Source organism: Haemorhous mexicanus, chromosome 19, assembly GCF_027477595.1.
Source record: "Haemorhous mexicanus isolate bHaeMex1 chromosome 19, bHaeMex1.pri, whole genome shotgun sequence".
In the NCBI taxonomy this organism is placed as follows: domain Eukaryota; kingdom Metazoa; phylum Chordata; class Aves; order Passeriformes; family Fringillidae; genus Haemorhous; species Haemorhous mexicanus.
The window spans coordinates 8,569,198-8,588,511 of NC_082359.1; the positions used below are offsets into that span (position 1 = coordinate 8,569,198).

A 19,314-nucleotide genomic window follows, 5' to 3' on the forward strand; every position below is an offset into this window, starting at 1 on the left:
GGTGCAGGTGACCAGGGTGGCACTGACTGCCTTACCTTGATTTGAAGACACGGTGGCTATGGGGGATCTGCCTCGAACTTGTCCCTGCTGAGTCACCGTTGCCGTGGTCACCGTGCGCTGCACTTGAGTGCTTGGGAAAACCACAGTCCTGCCCTCGGGCTTCTGACCATACTGAACGGGCTGGAACAACCTGGCAAGAGCAGGAAAAGTCAAAGTCTAGAGCAAGATCATAGTTTGGCCTTTACAAGTAAACTCTGTCACCTCAGGAACATAGAAACTGATCACGTCAGATGCTAATCTTCCTGCAGATGGCTGAAGCTGGCAAGACTCATCACTTCACAAGCTTCCTAAGTGAACACTGTAGAAAGTGATTTTGCTGAATCCAAGAAAAAAAATTTCCTTGCCATACACCCAGTTTAATGCAGGATGCTTCAGAATAACAGCAAACATCTTAAACAGTCTAGGCCAATATCTGGGAAAACATGTATCTGAAGATATCTGAAAAAAAAGGGCTCCCATATAATCTCCAGAGAGACATCAACATGCTGCAGGTCATCAGGCAGCTCTCTTGCATTAGAAAAACAGTTCTATATTACTTTGAGAACAGTACTTCACTAGAAGAAAAATACTTCAAAAAAATGTACTGCTGTAAAACTTCATATGTCTCTGCCATAACAGTGAGAGCACAGCTGACACTGCAGGCCCAGCTTAGTCTTGAATTATCTCATGCTAATTCTGCAAAACAACACTCAATCACCATAAACAATGTCCAAGAACAAATTTCATCTGCTGCTGAAGTAAGGACTGTGGGAAATCCATCAACAAACTTCAAATGGAATTGCATGCCTCAAAGAACAGAATTCTTATTTTCAGAGGTAAACTCGAAAGCAAGATAAAAATTAAATGCAAAGGTAAGCCTGAGGTTTTGTGTGAATCCCATTAGCAGAGATGCAGAGAGAACTCAGGGAAGATTGCAGCAGAAGCACCTCTGGCTGCTGTAATTCTAGCTTAGAAGGAGTGTAGGTGTACACACCTGCTTGGTTTGAGCTTCACTGGGTTGGGCCTCGCCGGTGGTGGAGGGGAGCTGTAGATTTCTTCAATCAACTTTCTAGTAACCTTTTGTTTTGGCAACATTTGTGCTTCATAATGAGTCATTTTGTCTTCCATTCCAATGAGATCAAAAAGAGACAGGTCCGATTCCTAGGGATTTCAGAAAATTGTTTGTTTTATGTGATGACCCAAACATTTAGGTCCTCTTTACATTCAAAGCTGAATTAAATTTCTATACATTTACTTTTTAACTTGAAATAAATGGTGTAAGTTTAAGAAATAAACTATTAATTATTAGCCAAAACTGTCTAGAAACCTTGGAAATAAACTTTACAGTCCCATTTTAAGCACTAGAAGAAAAAGAACTGAAATCGTTTGCCAGTTATGGAAATTAAAGCAAAACACATTTACCAATTCTTCATATATCATAGTTTCCAAGGAATTAAATAGAACTCTTTGAAGGTTAACTATCAAGCTTAAATGCCAAACTATAACTTAGGAGTAGAAAAATATGAAGGATGGAAATAAAATTAAACAAAAAACATCAGCTGCTCCATTACTCATACTTCTTTTATATTTCTTACTATGTCAAGGAGTGGGATCACTTGTTTAACAATAACAGAAACAGTGGTACTTCAAATGGATTGACAGAAGGGTACTAATTTAGTCAGTGTAACAGAATGTTTACTGTTTTGTGGAAAAGAATAAGTCTTGCTTTCCTTCAGCTAGTAAAAGCTAAAAGAAAATTGCAGAATACCATAAATAAGCACAGTACTAGCCAGAGTGACTTCAGTATTGGAAAATTCCTGCAAACATGAACATGATAAAAGCAAAGGAAATTTCTCTTTGACCAAGTAGTTCATGAAAAATTACTGTTTACAAACCACCTGAAACGTTCAAACCACTATGACAAAAAAAAATATGCAGCAAGAACACACTTGGTAGCCACAGTTATGAAAGAGTGAATTCCTTCTATTTATAAACTTCAGGTAGACTTATCACATATAACAAAACAACAGTAAGTACCTGAAATTCTGCCAGGGCACTAAGAGAGGAAAAAAACCTTAACTTTTCTACTGACCTTCCAAATATCCCTTTCCAGGGCTCGCAGCACCAGAGAGGCTGTTCTGTATTCCAGGGTTTCTGATACAAAAGAGGAGCTTGAGAGCCGGGGGTTTATCAGATCAGGGTGGTTACAGATCCGCTGCAGCTGCATCAGGACATGCAGGACACTGATGAAGTGCCCACTTTTGAGGGCTTCCTGGGTTCTACCAAATAAATTATACAGAAAGACACTGATTTATGTGCAGCTTTAATGGAGGTGTCCCTAAATCAGCAAGGTGAGGATGAGCAATGCAGTATGTTATGCAAAAGTCTTAGAAGAAATTTAGATTTCACCAAGGTCTTCTGCAGTATTTAAGCAGCACTGTACCAAAAGTAAATTTGAAAAAGTGAAACTTAAGGACCCAGTGCTGCCTTACAATCAAACACAATCTATCCAGCTCCCCATCCTCGCCCTGCTTTGTTTCTGTTTCACCCCTGCACCTATCAATTACCACTGGTGGGGGGGTGGTGAGGAAAAACTCTAATGAAGAACCACTCATTAGAGACACATGTTAAAACAACTCAGCAGAAGACCTGCCCATCATAACTGGATTCTTAGGTTCCAGAGGTAAATGCATATTTATCACTCAGCATACAATATCATAAAATTGCACCACCTGCTGTAACTCAAGTCTGTAATGCAATCACATTTTATTCACGGGTCATAATGCAAAATTTCAGAGAAGCACTAAAACAGCTCCCCATATGACAATCATATCTTTCCTTGCTTAAGCACTAGAAGTGACAGCATTTTATAGTTACTGTTCCAAGCCCTTACCCTGGCTGCAATATGACATCCTCATACATGGCTTTCTGTCGACTGGACAGACGGCACTTGAGCACGTGCTCGTACTTCTTTGTGAGCTGCTTCTCAACATCCCTCTTTGATCTCCGCAAAATAAACGGCTGAATCATCTGAAATGTTTCAGAATAGAAAGGAAAAAAATTCTCACTTCAAAGAGATTACAACAGGAAGCTAAACTTATTCACACCTAACAGATTTGATGTGATAATTTGCATATGCTATATATAATCATTCTGCTGTGCACACAGTTGTATAGACATTAATTTGCCCTTTAATTTCTGCATGTCATGCTTCAAAATCTGAGCCTTGTATTATTTTTTAAAGAAATCTCCACATTCTTCTGGTAGCAGAACCCTCTGTTTTCAGCAGGATTTTTCTGTCTAAACTGAACAAACTGTTAAGAAAAGACACAAATTCTGATCTGAGCCACATATTTTTATTCCCCCTCTCCTTAACAGCACTACTCCTGTAGAAGGACACACGAGAAAAAAATTCCAACATACTCTGTGCAACCTGATGACCAGTTTATGGCAATAATCCTGGTTCTCCTCATTAGGTGCTTTTACTGGAAAATCCAGGTAAGGTCTGGAAATTCCCGGAATCAAAAAATGTACCATGGTCCACAGCTCCATCAGTGTGTTATGCAAAGGAGTGTCTATCAGAAGCAAACGATGCTGGCTGTGAACAAAAGAAGATTTTTAACTGACTGATTACTGTGCCTTTATGTTTGTCAGATATACAGAAGAATTATGTAGATATATAAAATTAAACCTAAGATAAAGTATCTTTTCAATCTTGAATATACCACCAAATAGCTTCTTCATTGCAGAGTATCAGAACATACAAGGGAATCTGTTTGGGAGCACAGAATATCAGCAAAGAAGAATTACAGTGATATGGTAGTGGAAACAAAAAGATCTCAAGCATTTTTCTGAATCCTGACTGTTTCAAATAAAAGCACTTTTCTATAGGTGCACATTGCTCAGGAATTTGGGCAGACTAAGTCAAGAGGGTTTTTTTAATCAAGTTTTCTGTTAAGAGAACTGTGTGACATGTAAAGAGGAAAACTCACTGCCAGCAGGAAATCAATTCTCTGCTCTGTACCTGCGGAGATTGAAAAGTGCCTCCCAGTGCTTCTCAGTCATATTCTTTATTTGCTGCATCTCATCTACTATTAAGTATTTCCATCTCATTTTCATGAATGCTGTGTGGCCCTTGAACAGCTGCTTGTAGGAAGTGATGCACACATTGAAGCTGTTGGGTTCTGTCCATTCCTATGGAAAAGGAAAGAAAGGATGAGACAGAAAAATTAAGGCAGAACTCTCAAATATCTTACAACCAGCTACTTCTTCATTAGAAAAGACATATAAGACAGATATATACAGGCTAAATGTATAGGAACAGTGTAAGAGTTGCAAAATACAGCACCTGTCTTTTTGCCCTAAGTTCTCTTTGGCTCCCAAAGTAGAGAAGAATTTTCAACCCTGGGCACCAGCGTTTCAATTCCAGCTCCCACTTCAATATGTTACAGCTCCGGACAACAACAAGGTGAGGGCCCCAGTTCCCTACAGAAGGGGAAACACAGCAGTTAACACTGGAAAGAGACTCCTTACAAGGCATGTGGCTCCTATTTTTCCTTTATTTTTTAAGCACATTGCATTAAATTAATCATTAAAAGTGAGATCCAATAGCAACAGAGGCATTTTAATTACTAATCTACTTCTAGTCATTAAACAATTTGTAAGGCTTTTCTGTAGTAGTAAGAATTCAAAAGTATTCAGAAGAATCTCTAGAGGGTAACAGCTTGATCAGACACTATACTTGAATAGGTAACACCCTTATGTCACAAAATATCAGGAAGTTACTCTGACACAACCTTAACTCCTATCATTAACTAAATCCTGATATGGTTCAGTAGGGGAAAAAAAGTGACCCTAGGCTACAATTCACAAAGATAATGCTGGCACTGTTTTAGACAGTACCTGTCTCAAACTGTTAGCCAAAAAAACTTACCTTCATTACAAGCCAAATGGGCAAAAAAGGCAATAATTTGCACTGTTTTTCCAAGCCCTGCCTCATCTGCCAGGATGCCATTGAGATTCTTCCTGTACAGCTTTGCCAGCCAATCCAGCCCAATCTTCTGATATTCTCTGAGAGACCCATACAACAGTGATGGAGTGTTGTATTTTACCTGTAACGTGAATAATTTGGTATTTTTTCCTGAGTTAAATTCACAGAGCATAAACATTCTACTGGTAATTCGGGGAAAAAAAACAATTTCTTACTAAAAGCTATGAAAAAATAAAGAAAAAAGCATTCTTTATGTAACCATCAGAACACAGAGTAGCAGAAAGTAGGGATTCTTACTGCTGTTGTTATCCTGGAGCTGCCTTTAGGTAACAACATCTCTGCTGCAGCAGCAACTTCTGCTATGTCTCTCATGTGTTTCTTGGGAGGACTCGACCTGTCCATGCCCTTGTACTGGTCAATGCTGAGAAGGGAGTCTATGAGGACAACTTCTTTCTGGGGACTCTCCCTATCAGACATGTGGTCTTCCATTTCTAGGAGAGAGAGAAAAATTACAGTGGTATCTAAAATAAACTTCAGTAGCAGTTACACAAAGGAATTGAGAAAACAAGGATTCAGACATAGGTCTAGAAGGCAGCTAACTTTTAAAAGCATTTCTATGATTTTCAAGCTAGGTCAGGTAAAATGCAAATAGCCTAAGCTCAGGTTCATGTACATGTTGTGGACATTCACACTAGCTAGGCTAACATGACCATTAGCTTTTCACAACTTCTAGGGAAGTTCTCTCATTCTATTTAAAACCTATCTTCAAGCATGTAGTTCAATCATCATGTTAGCATAGAACAGAGGTGTAATTGTAGCTACCTATGTGCTGTTTAATTCAGTGTAGAGAGGCTTCTCTGTGGCTCAGTACTGCTCTTGAAAATCTCACACATCTTCACTTTAGGACAGGCAAACACTGCCCTCTTTTCACAAACTGAGAAATTTTAAATGTGATTCACAGAAGATGTGTTTTCCCCTAGAACAAAATGTCTTTTCACAGAGTCCTGAAGAGCCAAGCAACTTATTTCACCTTGTAAATCAGCACAACTACTTCTAAACATAGAGTAATTTACCTTCCTCACTGCTTTCCTCTTCACTGTCAGGTTTTGGCTGGGGCCAGTGAAAATTTTCTGCAAAGGCACCTTCATACATCTTTACCAAATCTTCCAGAGGCAATTCAGCTGAAGGTCATTAAAGGATGGAAGTTTAGAAATACCAAAACTTGGAACAATAGATACTATTAATTATAATCTCATTACATTCTTCACAATTGCATAAAGTCAGTTCTCTAATCAGAATTTAACTTCTGAGGTAATTATTAAGTGAATGATGGCAGTATTTATTTAATAACCTTAATTACAGAGAACATTTGGCACTACACAAGCAGTTTGCTCTACCCTGCTTTTTTACTGCATTGCAAACCCTACAACCCTCAGTAAATCCCCAGCTGGGAAGGTAGGGGCATCAAATGCAGCTGAGTGGCTGGAAGACAATGCAAGACTTGAAAAGTTTCAAAACCGAGCTGTAACTCCAGGATCCCTTGTCTGAGCTGTTAAAGCAGGAATGTACGTGCTGACAGTGGCCAATCAATCAGCACACATTCTCATTAGGAACTTGGCTGACTGGCCAAGGGTTATAATCCCTCCAACTGGCCAGTTCAGTGCAGCCACTAAGCTGCCAAACAGACCAAACAAACAGATCTGGAAACGGCGTGTTCATCGCCAGGCACGCTCAGCCTAATGGGCAGCCTGCCTCTAAAAATCTGCTTTTACCAGGCTAAGTGACACATCTCTGTGGGCTACTTTGCACACATCAAGCTCAGCATAGCAATTACACTGCTAATGAGAGAGAGCTGCTAGCCAGAGCACTGTCCCTAAAAGCACCTTATCTTCAAATATTTATAACCCCCCCTCTTCAAGGTCAGCACCTAAATGCCCTTTTGGACCTACCAAGTCAGTCACAAAACCCTTCTGGGATAGTCAAGCCAGTTGATAAAATGTCCATGTTCAATCTGATACAGCCCTGGTGTTCAGTGTTTATCATGCACTCCTAGAACTTGGGTTGAGAGCCTTGGTGTAAGGTTTTAATGCAGTGCTTCCCTAGAGAACTACTTTTTCTCAAGCCACCCAGTGTGATAACTAGGACTGCTTTATAAAGTGCAGATGTCCATCATCACCCCATAAACTGCTGCAGCTTTCCAAACAGAAAAAACTAAACACAGACTACACAGGACTGAACATCTGAATGCAGTCTCCCACCTCTAATCCTCTTTACAAATATAACAAGTGCTGTGTGTTTCCAGCTGTTGTTTCAGAGCCCAGCTCAGAGAAGAACCAAGCCACGTGCCTACCTTCTTTGGCTAGATTAGACAGTTCAGTTTGATGGTTTATGTTTCCTTCTTTAGCTTCTTGTTCTTCAATTGTTTCTTCTTCATCTTCAACTACAAGAAAACAAATGCAAATCTTGGGTTAAATTATACAATAATTCAGGAGGCTTGTAATTCTATCCCCCCTGAAGTGAATGAGCACAGAATATTCTAAGTCTGTAGAATATTCTAAGTCTGCAGGAAAGAATTAAATATGTATGGAAAACAAGATAATCTGAAAGCAGCTATGAGCAGTATTTGAAAGGTAAATGAACAGGAGAGAAGCATTTCTGCCTCAGGACAGAAGGCAGTTAAGTGTTGATTGACAATGTTCACCATGGGCTGTTCCACAGCCTTGAACAGGGGAGTTCCTTTGTCAGGAACACAACAGAGTGGTCACCAACAAGAAAGGACCCAAAGTAGATGAGTATTTCAGTCTAAAATCCTCAAAAGAACTTCAAGAGCATTAGTAAGCCTGACAAATGAAGTAATGACGACAGAAAGAATTAAAAACCAATAATGATAGCAGTATCATTTCAAGGAAAATGTTATTTTCAAATTTTCACTAGAGCTCTTTTAGGGATAATTTACTATTTAATTTACTATTTAATTGACTATGTAATGTCTCTAAGAAATAGATGAAGGTTGGTATTTGTTTCATGAAGAGCACTGCACCCACACAGTAACAGACTGAAAACTTGTGGGATTAATATTCAACTTCTGTACTGAGTTATAAATGCAAAATTTTGGGAAGTGACTTACCTTCCTCATCAGTCAAAGACGTGCTTGCCTTTCTTTTCCTTCCAGATGATGAACCCCCCTAGCATTAAATAATTGTAATATTTAATATCAGAGAAAACAAAAGATAAGCAGGGGCTTTGTTTGTTTTTTAAAGACAACAAAACATGCCTTGTGGTCCCAAAAGCATTTGCTGACAGACATTTAACACCTATTAGCACTTCCCTGGTCATGCCAAAACAGAAACTCTGCTTCTGAACTGATGGGAGTGTGCAGTCAGCCACTTGCACTGCTCATGGGTTAAATTATTCACATCCAGCTGTGGTACAAAACTTCTAGCCAGACTGGCTCAAGGACTAAATTTTTTCACTAGTCAATAAAAAAGGGATATGGACAGGCCTATCATTGTCTCAGGTGTCCAGTACACTCTGTAGAATTATTTAGCCTGTGCCAATTAACTCTCACAGCCAGTGCTGGGCCACAGTTTGGCTGATAACACATGCTAAGGCTTGTTCCTAGCAGGAAATTCAGATGCAGGCACTCTGCTTGGTGGAGGGGGAGTATTTCAGCACATGGGCATCAGCTGTGCCACAACAGATGGCTCAGGGCCTCAGATCCCTTGTCCATTTTTTTCCAGTTGCACAGACACAGCCAAGGAGTCCTTAGCACACATTTCATCCAGGGAAAAAGATATCCAAGTTCCATTCAGTTTGATCCATTCTGTAACATACACCTTCACCTCTCAGCAGATAAATCTCTGCTGAACACCTGAAAACACATTTCATGCCCCACAAAGTCTACCCCAGGCTACTGTAAATGAAACTCCTGCCCAAGTCTGGCAATTAATTTTACAGCTTTTTGGTCTTCAATCTCAGAATGAATGATTCACAGCCACTAAAGACGTGTACCAACCACAATCCCCTTCCTAACCAGAAAAGGAAAATTATGCTTGTGCTCGTGACTGAATGTTCATTTGTCAGTGAAATCTTATCATCACCATATATTTTTTTTTAAATCACCTTTAGCAAAACCTTTCACATATGTAGTCACATTTAAACCAGTTTGATGGCTTTTTCAAAAAACAAAGACTTACCATTTCACTTTCTTTTTCCAAATAAAGGTCTTCTTTTGCATCCTTACCTGAAAAATTATTACACTTGATGTATGCATTCATCACCTAGCAACTTTACATTTCTCACATGAAATTTAAATGTATTCAAAGGAAAACACAAGAAGGATTAACAAAATCTAACACAAAAACATAAAAACCCATAGCTCATTATTCACATCTATTCACAACCTATTACTAGCAACTCACAATTTTACCACTGAGATTAACCTGCACTGAGTGAAATTATATAAAACAATATCATCAGAATTCAGACTATATTTCTTATAAAATGGAATACAATTACCTTTCCTTGAAAATCTCTTTAAATTCAAAGCTTTTTTCCTTTTCTCTTGAAATTCAATTTGCAGTTTTATTTCAACAACCTGAAATGTAAAGCAAGTCTAATAAATCACTTTTATTTTACAAATAAACTCCTAAGATGAAAAAACCACCACAAATTGCACGAGTCTTAGTGAGTGGGTACTTTACCTGCTCAATGTTAGACCAGAAATACTCTATTTCTCTAGCAATGGATGCTGCAATCCTCCTCAGTTTGTTCTGTTCCTCCCTTTTAGCTCGCTCTTCATTAAGTTTCTTTTCTTCATGGTAACGAGCCACAGTTCTTACCATCTAAAATACCATGAAATACTGAATTAGGTTACCTCAAAATACATTTCATTGCATTTCTTAAGCTTATAGTGGTTATCAGCAGCCAGATGTTGACCATAGCTTTACACACATAGCACTTACCTCCAATATTTCTAATTATTACCATGCCAGTAAAGCAACAGACATGAAACTCAAAGAAAAAAAAAAAATGCAACTATAACTAAGCAATCAAGTAGGAAACTCTTAATTCACTCTCTGAATACAAAAATTAGAAAAAAATCCACTGAAATTAGCAGCAAACACACAAAAGAAAACTTTTTTTTTCAGACAGCACATATGAAGTCACAGAAATCACACCACAAAATGTCAGAGACCAAAGCTAAAATGAGTTCAAAAAGAGTGTACATACATGAGTGAAAGATCAGTCAATGGCTGTTAAGACTGACTTGATTGCAACCTTTAGCTCAGGAGGTCCCTAAAACATTGACTTCCAGAAGTTTGAGTGCCAGGGGAAGGATCATTTCACATTTGCCCTTCCTTTTCTCCTATTCTTAAAAACCTACCATTGGCCACAAATGGAAATCCAGATTTAAATTATATTCAAAATGCAGATATTTATTGTACAAAACAATACACTTGTTTCAATACTTTGCTTCTGAGTCTCCATCATTTCAGAATATACAGTAGAAAACAACATGGCAATTTAAACTAATGACCTTCAGTTGCCCTGTTCATTACTCTAAATTGGTCATAAATGTATCAAAAAAGAAAAAAGATGCAACATTTCTGGTATCCATAGAAAACCTTTGCTTACTGTAAATTAACAGATTTTATATATTTCATCTCACACCATAGAAATTTTCATTGCACTACTGTATTCCTGCTGTGCTGCTCTCTCCTCCTATGGAAACAGTTCTCTACCATGTTTCCACTACTATCTTTACTCTTATTTTTCTGTGAGATTAAGAAAAAATAACTAGACAGACAACCACACCCAACGGAAAGTTATTTACAAAATTCTGTATTTACTCTTTGTTGGCTGAAAATAACTGATTTGTGAGACAGGCATGACAACTCCAGTTTTTACTTAAATATAACCCAGTCAACATATTGAGTGGGCTCCTAAAAAAGCTATTTGATCTCCAGAGGAATAAAACCCACAAACTGTTATTTGCATCAACAATCTGTACAATTATCCTGTCTCAGGTGCCATATACAAAACAGACCACAAAACTTCTCATTTGAGGTAAAAGTTAGTGCCTCATGTTTCCTTTACCTCTATCTGTAGCAAAAGATACCTCAATAGCTTTGCTAGCAAACTGAGTGATATCAACATTTATTGCTCTGAGTTATGAAATGGTTTTCAAGTACCTTCTTAGCAGTTGCCATCTTCCACTTTCTCTCCTGGGCAAAATCAGTTGCCATCCACTGCATTTCTTCCAGCAAATAATCCCAGTGAGATTTTGGTCTTGGAGCTTCTTGGAGTTTAGGCAGTCGCCTGGGGGACCATAAACCTTCTTTTCTCAGTTCTGCTATCCGCTGGTGGATTTGATTTTCCTAAAAGTACAGAGACTTACAATGAAGCTGCAGAATGCACCTGAAGTTGTAGATTCAGAGAAAAATAGTAATTGCTCCCACTTTATTAAATTGACAGGAAAATAGAAGTGTAAAAGCATCACACAGAATATATCTTACCAGCTTGACTTGCTCAGCCAGCTTGTCTTGAGAGTTTTCCTGTGGCAACACCGCTGCATTCTGAGCTGGACTTTGTGTTTTAGGTGCTGCTGCTGCCACTGCTAAGCCAGGAGGCTTGGATGCAATAGGAGACAGAGACTTGTTGGTGGCTGGAGAGGTCCTGTTTGTTTGCACTGGGTATGGAGAAGGTGGTGTTGTGCCTGGGATCGCTGCTGGAGCGATGGATGAGGTAGGTGGCAGTGGATTTGCTGCAAGACGCTGAGAACTCTGAGCAGGATCTGCAGATGGTCGTGTCAGAGTCACAGTCTGCCCAAGAAACACATTGGTTTTACTGATGAGGTGAGGATTCAATACTTAATCTACACTAGAGCAGAACATAATGGAGACTTTAACTTAATAACAAATGTGCACCCGTGTCGCAATATGACACGAAATGAACGACACTCATGCGCTGAGACGTCTAAGGCAAAAAAGGTGCATTTACTTCTGGACTTTGATATTAATAGAATTCTAAAAGTGATCATGGATTGGAGGATGAAATTGCTACTTCTCCAACCACATTGGTCAAACTAACAGTTTATCAATTTTCTCTTCTTCCAGAAAGGAATCATTATTTACATGAAAAGTGCGTGAGAAACTCTATTACAAAAATGTAAACATCAGAAGGCTTAGAAGGACTTTAGAAGAACAGGGCGACACACCTGCATTTTTACAAGGAAAGGATTTAATTGTCCAGTGGAATTAAGAGATGAAGACAGCACTTTTAGGTTTTACTGGCCATGGAAACAAACCCATGTCCCACACAATACCTGCTGCTGTATGGTAGCTTGCGGCTGTGACACTTGGCTGGGCACCTGTCCCTGCACGTGGATCGCTGGTGGCACCTGCTGCTGCAGCGGCGCTGGAAGCGGGGCGGCTGTCAGGGGCATGCTTTGGGGCTGGATCTTCACCTGGATCTGGGGCTGGGCTGGAGGTTCCACCAGCTGAGGCTGCTGCTGCGGGAGCTGCAGGGTGGCAGGCAGTGATGCCATGGGGACGTTGGTGGGCTGCAGGCGCGTGGGCAGCTGCGGCGGCGGCGTGTGCAGGCTGGCCGCATTCTGCACTGGAGGGCCCTTGGAGGGGTCGTACTGCTGCTGGCTCTGCTTCTGCCCCGTCAGCTGCACCGTCTGAGGAGTGGGAGGCATCCCTCCTGCAGGGCAAGAGGAGACACGTGCAGGTGAGATTAAAATATTAAAATGTCCGATGCTCTCTGTTGATCAAAGGAGGAAACCGACTGCGAACAGAGTGGTTTTGTTACTTACTTTGCCACAAGACACCATCACTTGAAAATACCACATCACAATCACAAAATAAATCACCGTTACAATAAACAACAAAGTACTTCATGCAGAGGACTGTAACTAAAATTTGGAGCACAGCAACTAAAAAAGAGCATGTCATTATAGGTGTTCTAAATTTCGTATACTCAAAAAAAAAGGACTGGTGAACTAATGGAATTTAACCTAAAATACCAGCATGAAGTCTAAATACTACTTAGTTCTTTCTAAGAATACATTCACTCTAACACATATTCTAAAGCTTGGCATGACTAATGAATAAAAATTTGTCGTGATGTTCCAATGAGATGGTTTCCTTTTCATAAATCATTGGTTCAGTTCCAGAATTCTCAGATTGGCCATTTTGCATCAGCACCTGTGACGTATTTCCATGCCCACATGCACCTTTGGAGCCCGTCACTCAGCTCCTTAAACGAACCAGGCATTGCATACCAAGTATTAATTTACATGGAGAAGTGTGTGGTGGAACTAGGATCTTGGCAGGCCAGAAGCCAAAGTTTCTAGTTCCATCACCAACATCTCCTTGTGAAATTAATGTGCAACTGGCATGTGGTGACACAGTACCTTGTGCCGTTGGCATTAGCTGTTGAAGAGGAACTCCTGAAGCCACACCCGGGTGCTGAAAAACCATCCCATGACGGCCCACTTCAATTCGTGGTCTCTTAGACGAATCTGTGATATTCAAATTCCATTTATGGCATGGTATAATGGAATGGGTTCAATTTTACAAAGCAAACTACTACACATGATTCCACCGTCAGCTCCGAAAGCTACAACTACTGTACATGTGTAGCATTTATGAAGAACATGCTCCAGGGGCAGAGTCCCTCTGACTTCAAGTTGGCCATCTCCAATCTTCTCAGCCAGAACAGTCAACCTAACCACGTCTCCATGCCTGCCAAATCCAGGCCTATCTACTGGGAGTGGAGTGCACTCTTCCCACAGCACCAGTCACAGTAGATAGTCCTAAGGATCTGGTGATTCCCAAGGTGAGGCAAAAATGTATTTTTGAACAGTGGGCTCCGATCACTGTTTGGAAAAAAAAAGAGGATGGAAGTGGAATTGTGCCTGTGGAACATACCTGCTGGTGCAAGGGCCTGCTGCTGTCTCTTAAAAGCTTCAATCTCTATGGTGCTCACAGTCCCCGGCGCTGGAGTCCCTGTATGCGTTTGCTACAGGGAAAAGAAAACAAATCACAGAAGTTCAATCTGCAGATGGTCTGACACCAGGAGAGAATTTACAAGCAGATCTAAGGAGGCCAGCACAGAAAAAGTCCTTCAGAACAGCTGTACAACAAAGGAAACAAGACTCATTCATTATCTGCTATGAAGTTTTAGTTATCCACAATGCACAAATACTCTTTGTTGAGTTTAAATTCTACAGTGATGAAGTTGTTTATATATAATACACACCTACATTTTGTTAAGTGATACCAAACTCAGGAAAATGGGCTATGTTAAAAAAAAAAAAACTTGCCCAGTACTTTTTGTTACTTTTTTTTTTTAATTAATGAAAATTTTGATTAGTGTATTATATCTGTGTGAAACATCAGTAACACAAATTCATCCTCATCCTGAAAACATCTTAAGCTTATTTAGGTCTTCAGCTCTCTCAGGATAGAACTTTGTCAGAGTTACTGTTGAAATATTTCAGGAAAAAGCTAGGAAGATGGAATAAAGAACCTCAGCCAAGGTACACAAGTTCCAGTTCCAGTTTTCCAGATGCTGGACTTGAACCTGTTTGCACAGCTGGCAAAATGAGTCTCATGAATAAACTCAGTGAGGAGAAACAATATTACCCTAAGGCTAGGGTGACATCAGAGCTCACCAGAAATTACTATCCATTTTGTCTGAGGATAAACAGCACACAAACTATGAATTAACAAGAGCACTGGAAGAGCACTGTTGATATTGAGATGCAAAAGGAATCACTGGGCTCTGATTCAGCAAGCTGGAATTTAGCTTCAGTAAGATTACATAGTGCATTCAAACTTTATTTTTAAATCACTACGTTTAATATCAGCAATGATGGCAAGAACCTGTCCCAGAGAATCCTTTCAGATCAAGCACAGGTGACAGGCTCACATATAGGATTACTGAAGCAAACAAATTTGGATATACGACAATTTTCATGCTCTTTGGGGCCTCAGCATACTGGCAAGTATTTATTAATGTCCATCAGTGTCTGTGCAAGTTCAAGTCCTTTCAGTGAGTTTCCAAGTCATTTTTAACTTTTCCTCGATATTTGGCCATGCTGTACCAAATATTCTACTATGAAACTTAACATGAGAAAAATAAGGGCTATCCCAAAAAAGGTCTTAAGAGATTCCATCAGAAAATACAAACACAGACTTTATGTATGGCAGTCTCTGCATTCTGGAAAATGAATTAATTTAGCACTCTAGTTCTCAAAGTGTACTTTTCTAATGGTTAGACCTTAAACATGCTGAGGTATAGTAAGGGTTTGCAAACGTTGTGAAATTTTTTGATGACAACACAAAAGGCAGTAATTTCCCTTTTTTTTTTTTTACTTTATTCCCAGGTATTTTCTCCTCTGATTTTAACCAAAACTTTACCAATGTAAATTAAACCCACAGAGGCAAACACCAGTCTGTATTGAAATAAATCACAGCAGTGACATCCTGCATCTTCAGTGCTTCACTGCATGCTATTAATAATCACAGCCAACATCACCTACAATGACTGGGTTTCAAATGCTCCTTTTTGAGCTGAATATCTCTCATGCCCCTCAGGCTCAATCAATAGCTATGAATTAATAACACTTAATCTCTTTGCTGTTCTGAGGGCATTTGCAGCCATTCCAGAGATACAGCTACAGCCTTAAGATGTAAATTCTTGTTTTAAATATCTCTGACTCATATTCACAGTTCACTGCTATTTCACACTCAATAGGGATTAAGTTTTCAAATACTTGTCTTGTCAAAAGGTAGACATGCAGCATATTTCAGGTCCAACAGCCAGTGTCTGGCAGAGCACCAGAGACCTGGGCATTTACAGAATTTTCAAAATAAGCCACAAGAATTGGTTAGGTAAATGCTACTAAATTGACTAAAAAATTCAGTTTATGTTCCATTTGCATCAGATGCTGCTGGGACATCAGTTTAAGAAATTATATTCCTCAAACTCCACATTAAATGTAATTTATTTCACCTGCTCTCTCCCTCTGGATGACTGCGTACTCACAGTTTCAGGCTGTATCTCTACTTTAGGATTTTTGACTGACATTTTCTTAAGAATATGCCTCCCAGCTGTCTGCATTATCACCATGTAATTCAGGCCAGACTCTACAGAGAACAGACATGTTATGCCTTCATAAATTGCAGTCACATACCAATAATATTAGACTAAAACTGTCCCAACTTTAATTAAAATAATGTAGCTGTCCCGAGGTCGTGATTATGCAGCATGCACACAATAATCACTCTGAGCACTGCACTTCTGCACTGGGATTTGAATGGTGATGCTGATTGGGACATATTATTTCTCCATAAACAGTTGCAAAGAGCAAGATTGAGGGAAAGAAATGCCACTTTCTTTTATCAGTGTGTGCTAAAAGGTCAGTACCAAACAGAGAGTTTTGTGCATTTTTAGCATGAACCAGTTTCCCTGAAACTGCATGGTGCAATACCTTCAAAAGTATCACCACTGCTGCAGCTACAGCTTGGTGGTAACCCTAATCACTACAATAAATAACTTGATATAATATTAGGTATTTTAGAGAGCTTAAATGAAGCCTGACTACCCAAGGAGACTTCCAAAGCATGTCAGTACTGGTCCTAAGGAAGAGCTCCCAGTCCAATGCCCTTTGCTGCACAACTCCTTTGTACAATATCACAGGGAACATCCCATTTGCTACACACATGAACACAACCCATCCTGTATTTCATTTCACTTTCCATTTCCAAAGCGCAGACAAAGGCAGCACAGCCCGTACAGCTGCTGTGGTACAGCAGAGTAATTCACCCTGCAACACCTGCTAAGCATATCATTGAGCTAAAAGGTAAATATTTTAGTTCCAGATGGAATTAGGGTATATTACTTCTCAGGGTATGTATGCAGTGATGTCTGGGTAACAGAGTTGAAGGCAGCTGCATAAAACCACACCGAACTGAAAAGCTGTATTATCACTGATCCACAAACATTTTAACTGATTATCACATTTATTTCTTGGTTTTCTCCAGCATTCCTCATGAAAATAGAAAAAAATTGTTAAAAAGGACTTTTATAATAAAAATAAGCACTTCTGTTTCTTCTTCCCAACATTTATGGCAGAGCTAATGGAAAGCAGTTAATTATTTAAAACAAATTGTGTCAGAGGATTAGTACTGTTGTTTAACACTTTTCAGGGAAGGCAAATCCAAAACCTTCTGTAGCCACACTCAAAACCTTTAATACATAAGGGGAAGAAAAAAAAGAAAAGAATTTTAGAAGAAATCCACAATTACAACGCCACAGACAAAGAATCCATATCATCACTACGCAGAATGCACAAATGAACCAAATGCATTAGGGATACAAAGACAAACAAACCAAAGTGAAAACATTCAAGCTGAAAGTTAATGCAATAAGCCAGCAACCTGGAGACAAAGCTTTAACTTCCTCAAGGCTTCAGTTATACTGATGCATTTGAAGACTGCAGAGGCTTTTTGGTTTTGTTTAGATGATAAGGGATGGGCTCTTGGGGAAATTCTAATTCATCTAAGAAATATCAAATCTGAATGAAGAAAAAAAATCTGGGATGAAACTACATTTTAGAACCATTGAAAAGTACCTGAAATGGTTGCTGCTGGGATGAAAAAGCAGCAGAAACATTTGGAGGAAGCTGGGTTGCTATAGCGACAGGAGTACCAGTCTGCCCATCCTTTCCTGTCACAACCTTTACCTGAGAGAAATATTTTGGGAAAAAAAAAAGAAGGGAGAATCATTTTCTTTTTAGAAGTTTTTCTTTTTTTTTAACTGTTCAACACACTCCTTTGGTACTGATGGCACCTCACTGAAGAGGGGATAATAACTAAACCACCACCAGTACAGCTTGTTTTGAGCACAGCCCATTTTTAGAGTTCTGTCTTACTTTTAATAGCAGAACAGAGCACAGCCTTGACTGTTTATTGTGACTTCTGTCACTGGAAACATTTTCTTAAATCCAGTTAACATAAAAGTGTGCTTTAAACTGAATGATTGCTGCTGCTAACGGACAACAAATTAGCATGACAGACAGTTTGAACGTAAGAGAGCTTCAACATTTATTTAAGCAATGAGCACAGCCACCATTCACTCTCCCCTCGAATTCCCAAAGAAATCAACCTTCCAGGCAAGGAATGAAGCGCGTTGCTTTAGCAGAAAGTGATAAAGAGGGGAGGGGGAAATAAAACAGAAGACGAAACAAAACACAAAGAAAGAACATACTCAAAAGATGTCTTAATCTTTCAGAAGGATTCATCACTTGAAAACACATAAAGACTTTTCCTGCTGCACTTTGCAAAATTCTCCAGCAGTTACAGGGACAAGAAGCTTCCACAAACAAAAGAGGATCCACCACGAGAAGGCAGTGAAGTACAGCAAATTCTCAACCCGAAACACCACGGGGTAGAGACTGAACTCATTTAAAGTGCAGCAGCACCACTGACTTGAAGGAACCTGTACCATTTACACCCACTAAAGATCCCTCAAAGTGTGCAGATGGTAGTTAAAAATACCTGGTTATTTCAGCTGACAAACACGCAACCCAACAAGAACACCTAAACAATTTGACAAAACACAAACCAGGTGAAAAAAAAATACTGAATATCCATTGTCAATAAATTACAGTAACAGGCTAGCTTTTATGTTACTATATAAAGTAATGATTCCTTCCTGTCAGTAACTATTACAAGAAGAAATATATTTTACCTAATTAAGAAGTTTATACAACAAAGTACTGAACAAATTAAACTTCAGCCATTATTCTGTTAAAATTTCCCACAAATTCCAACTGAAGGTATGATTGCTAATGATTCATACCTAAGAGCCATTAAATCTCAGTGAAGGCACTCATTTCCAAAGGGTATTCAAAGCAACATGAGGTTCTTTACATAATATTGGTTCTTCTACAAACTGGCAGCTACATAATCCACAGATTTTAGAAGATATTTATGAGTGCCAAGTGGTGCAGGGGCATCAGTTCTATCCACCCTGCTGCAACCACCTGCCAAGTTGGCTTATGAGCAGGCTCTGCACCAGAGCAGTGCTCCAGCACCCACAGATGGGTACAAAAGTGCAGGAAAAGCTGCACAGCACCTCTTTGTGGCAAGCTCCTTTCAAGTTCTTTGCCATCAATAACCAGTGAATTCAAGTTAGTAATTTAAACCTTTGCATAAGTAACAAAGTGAACTTGTCAATGTCCAGTCTGTAAGTGCTGGTTGTTAATCCTT

The 19,314-nt window shown here is 39.4% G+C and overlaps 1 protein-coding gene across 23 annotated transcripts in view; it reads right to left on the reverse strand.

The window, feature by feature from the left end:
• The window catches only part of EP400 (E1A binding protein p400), a 57,159-nt gene that overhangs the window by 24,589 nt on the left and 13,256 nt on the right, over positions 1-19,314 (reverse strand). For 22 of the 23 annotated variants that reach the window (XM_059863676.1, XM_059863679.1, XM_059863682.1 and 19 more), the window contains 20 exons: positions 13,966-14,056; positions 13,449-13,556; positions 12,357-12,736; positions 11,548-11,853; positions 11,224-11,409; positions 9,733-9,873; positions 9,548-9,626; positions 9,226-9,272; positions 8,157-8,214; positions 7,380-7,469; positions 6,103-6,210; positions 5,327-5,520; positions 4,973-5,150; positions 4,388-4,524; positions 4,064-4,233; positions 3,463-3,637; positions 2,933-3,069; positions 2,132-2,318; positions 1,034-1,200; positions 36-190 (listed from right to left, as the gene is read on the reverse strand). In XM_059863676.1, the coding sequence (XP_059719659.1) occupies positions 36-190; positions 1,034-1,200; positions 2,132-2,318; positions 2,933-3,069; positions 3,463-3,637; positions 4,064-4,233; positions 4,388-4,524; positions 4,973-5,150; positions 5,327-5,520; positions 6,103-6,210; positions 7,380-7,469; positions 8,157-8,214; positions 9,226-9,272; positions 9,548-9,626; positions 9,733-9,873; positions 11,224-11,409; positions 11,548-11,853; positions 12,357-12,736; positions 13,449-13,556; positions 13,966-14,056 (3,094 nt within the window). The remainder of the gene's footprint in view (positions 1-35; positions 191-1,033; positions 1,201-2,131; positions 2,319-2,932; positions 3,070-3,462; positions 3,638-4,063; positions 4,234-4,387; positions 4,525-4,972; positions 5,151-5,326; positions 5,521-6,102; positions 6,211-7,379; positions 7,470-8,156; positions 8,215-9,225; positions 9,273-9,547; positions 9,627-9,732; positions 9,874-11,223; positions 11,410-11,547; positions 11,854-12,356; positions 12,737-13,448; positions 13,557-13,965; positions 14,057-19,314) is intronic. The other variant, XM_059863694.1, reaches the window with a different exon arrangement.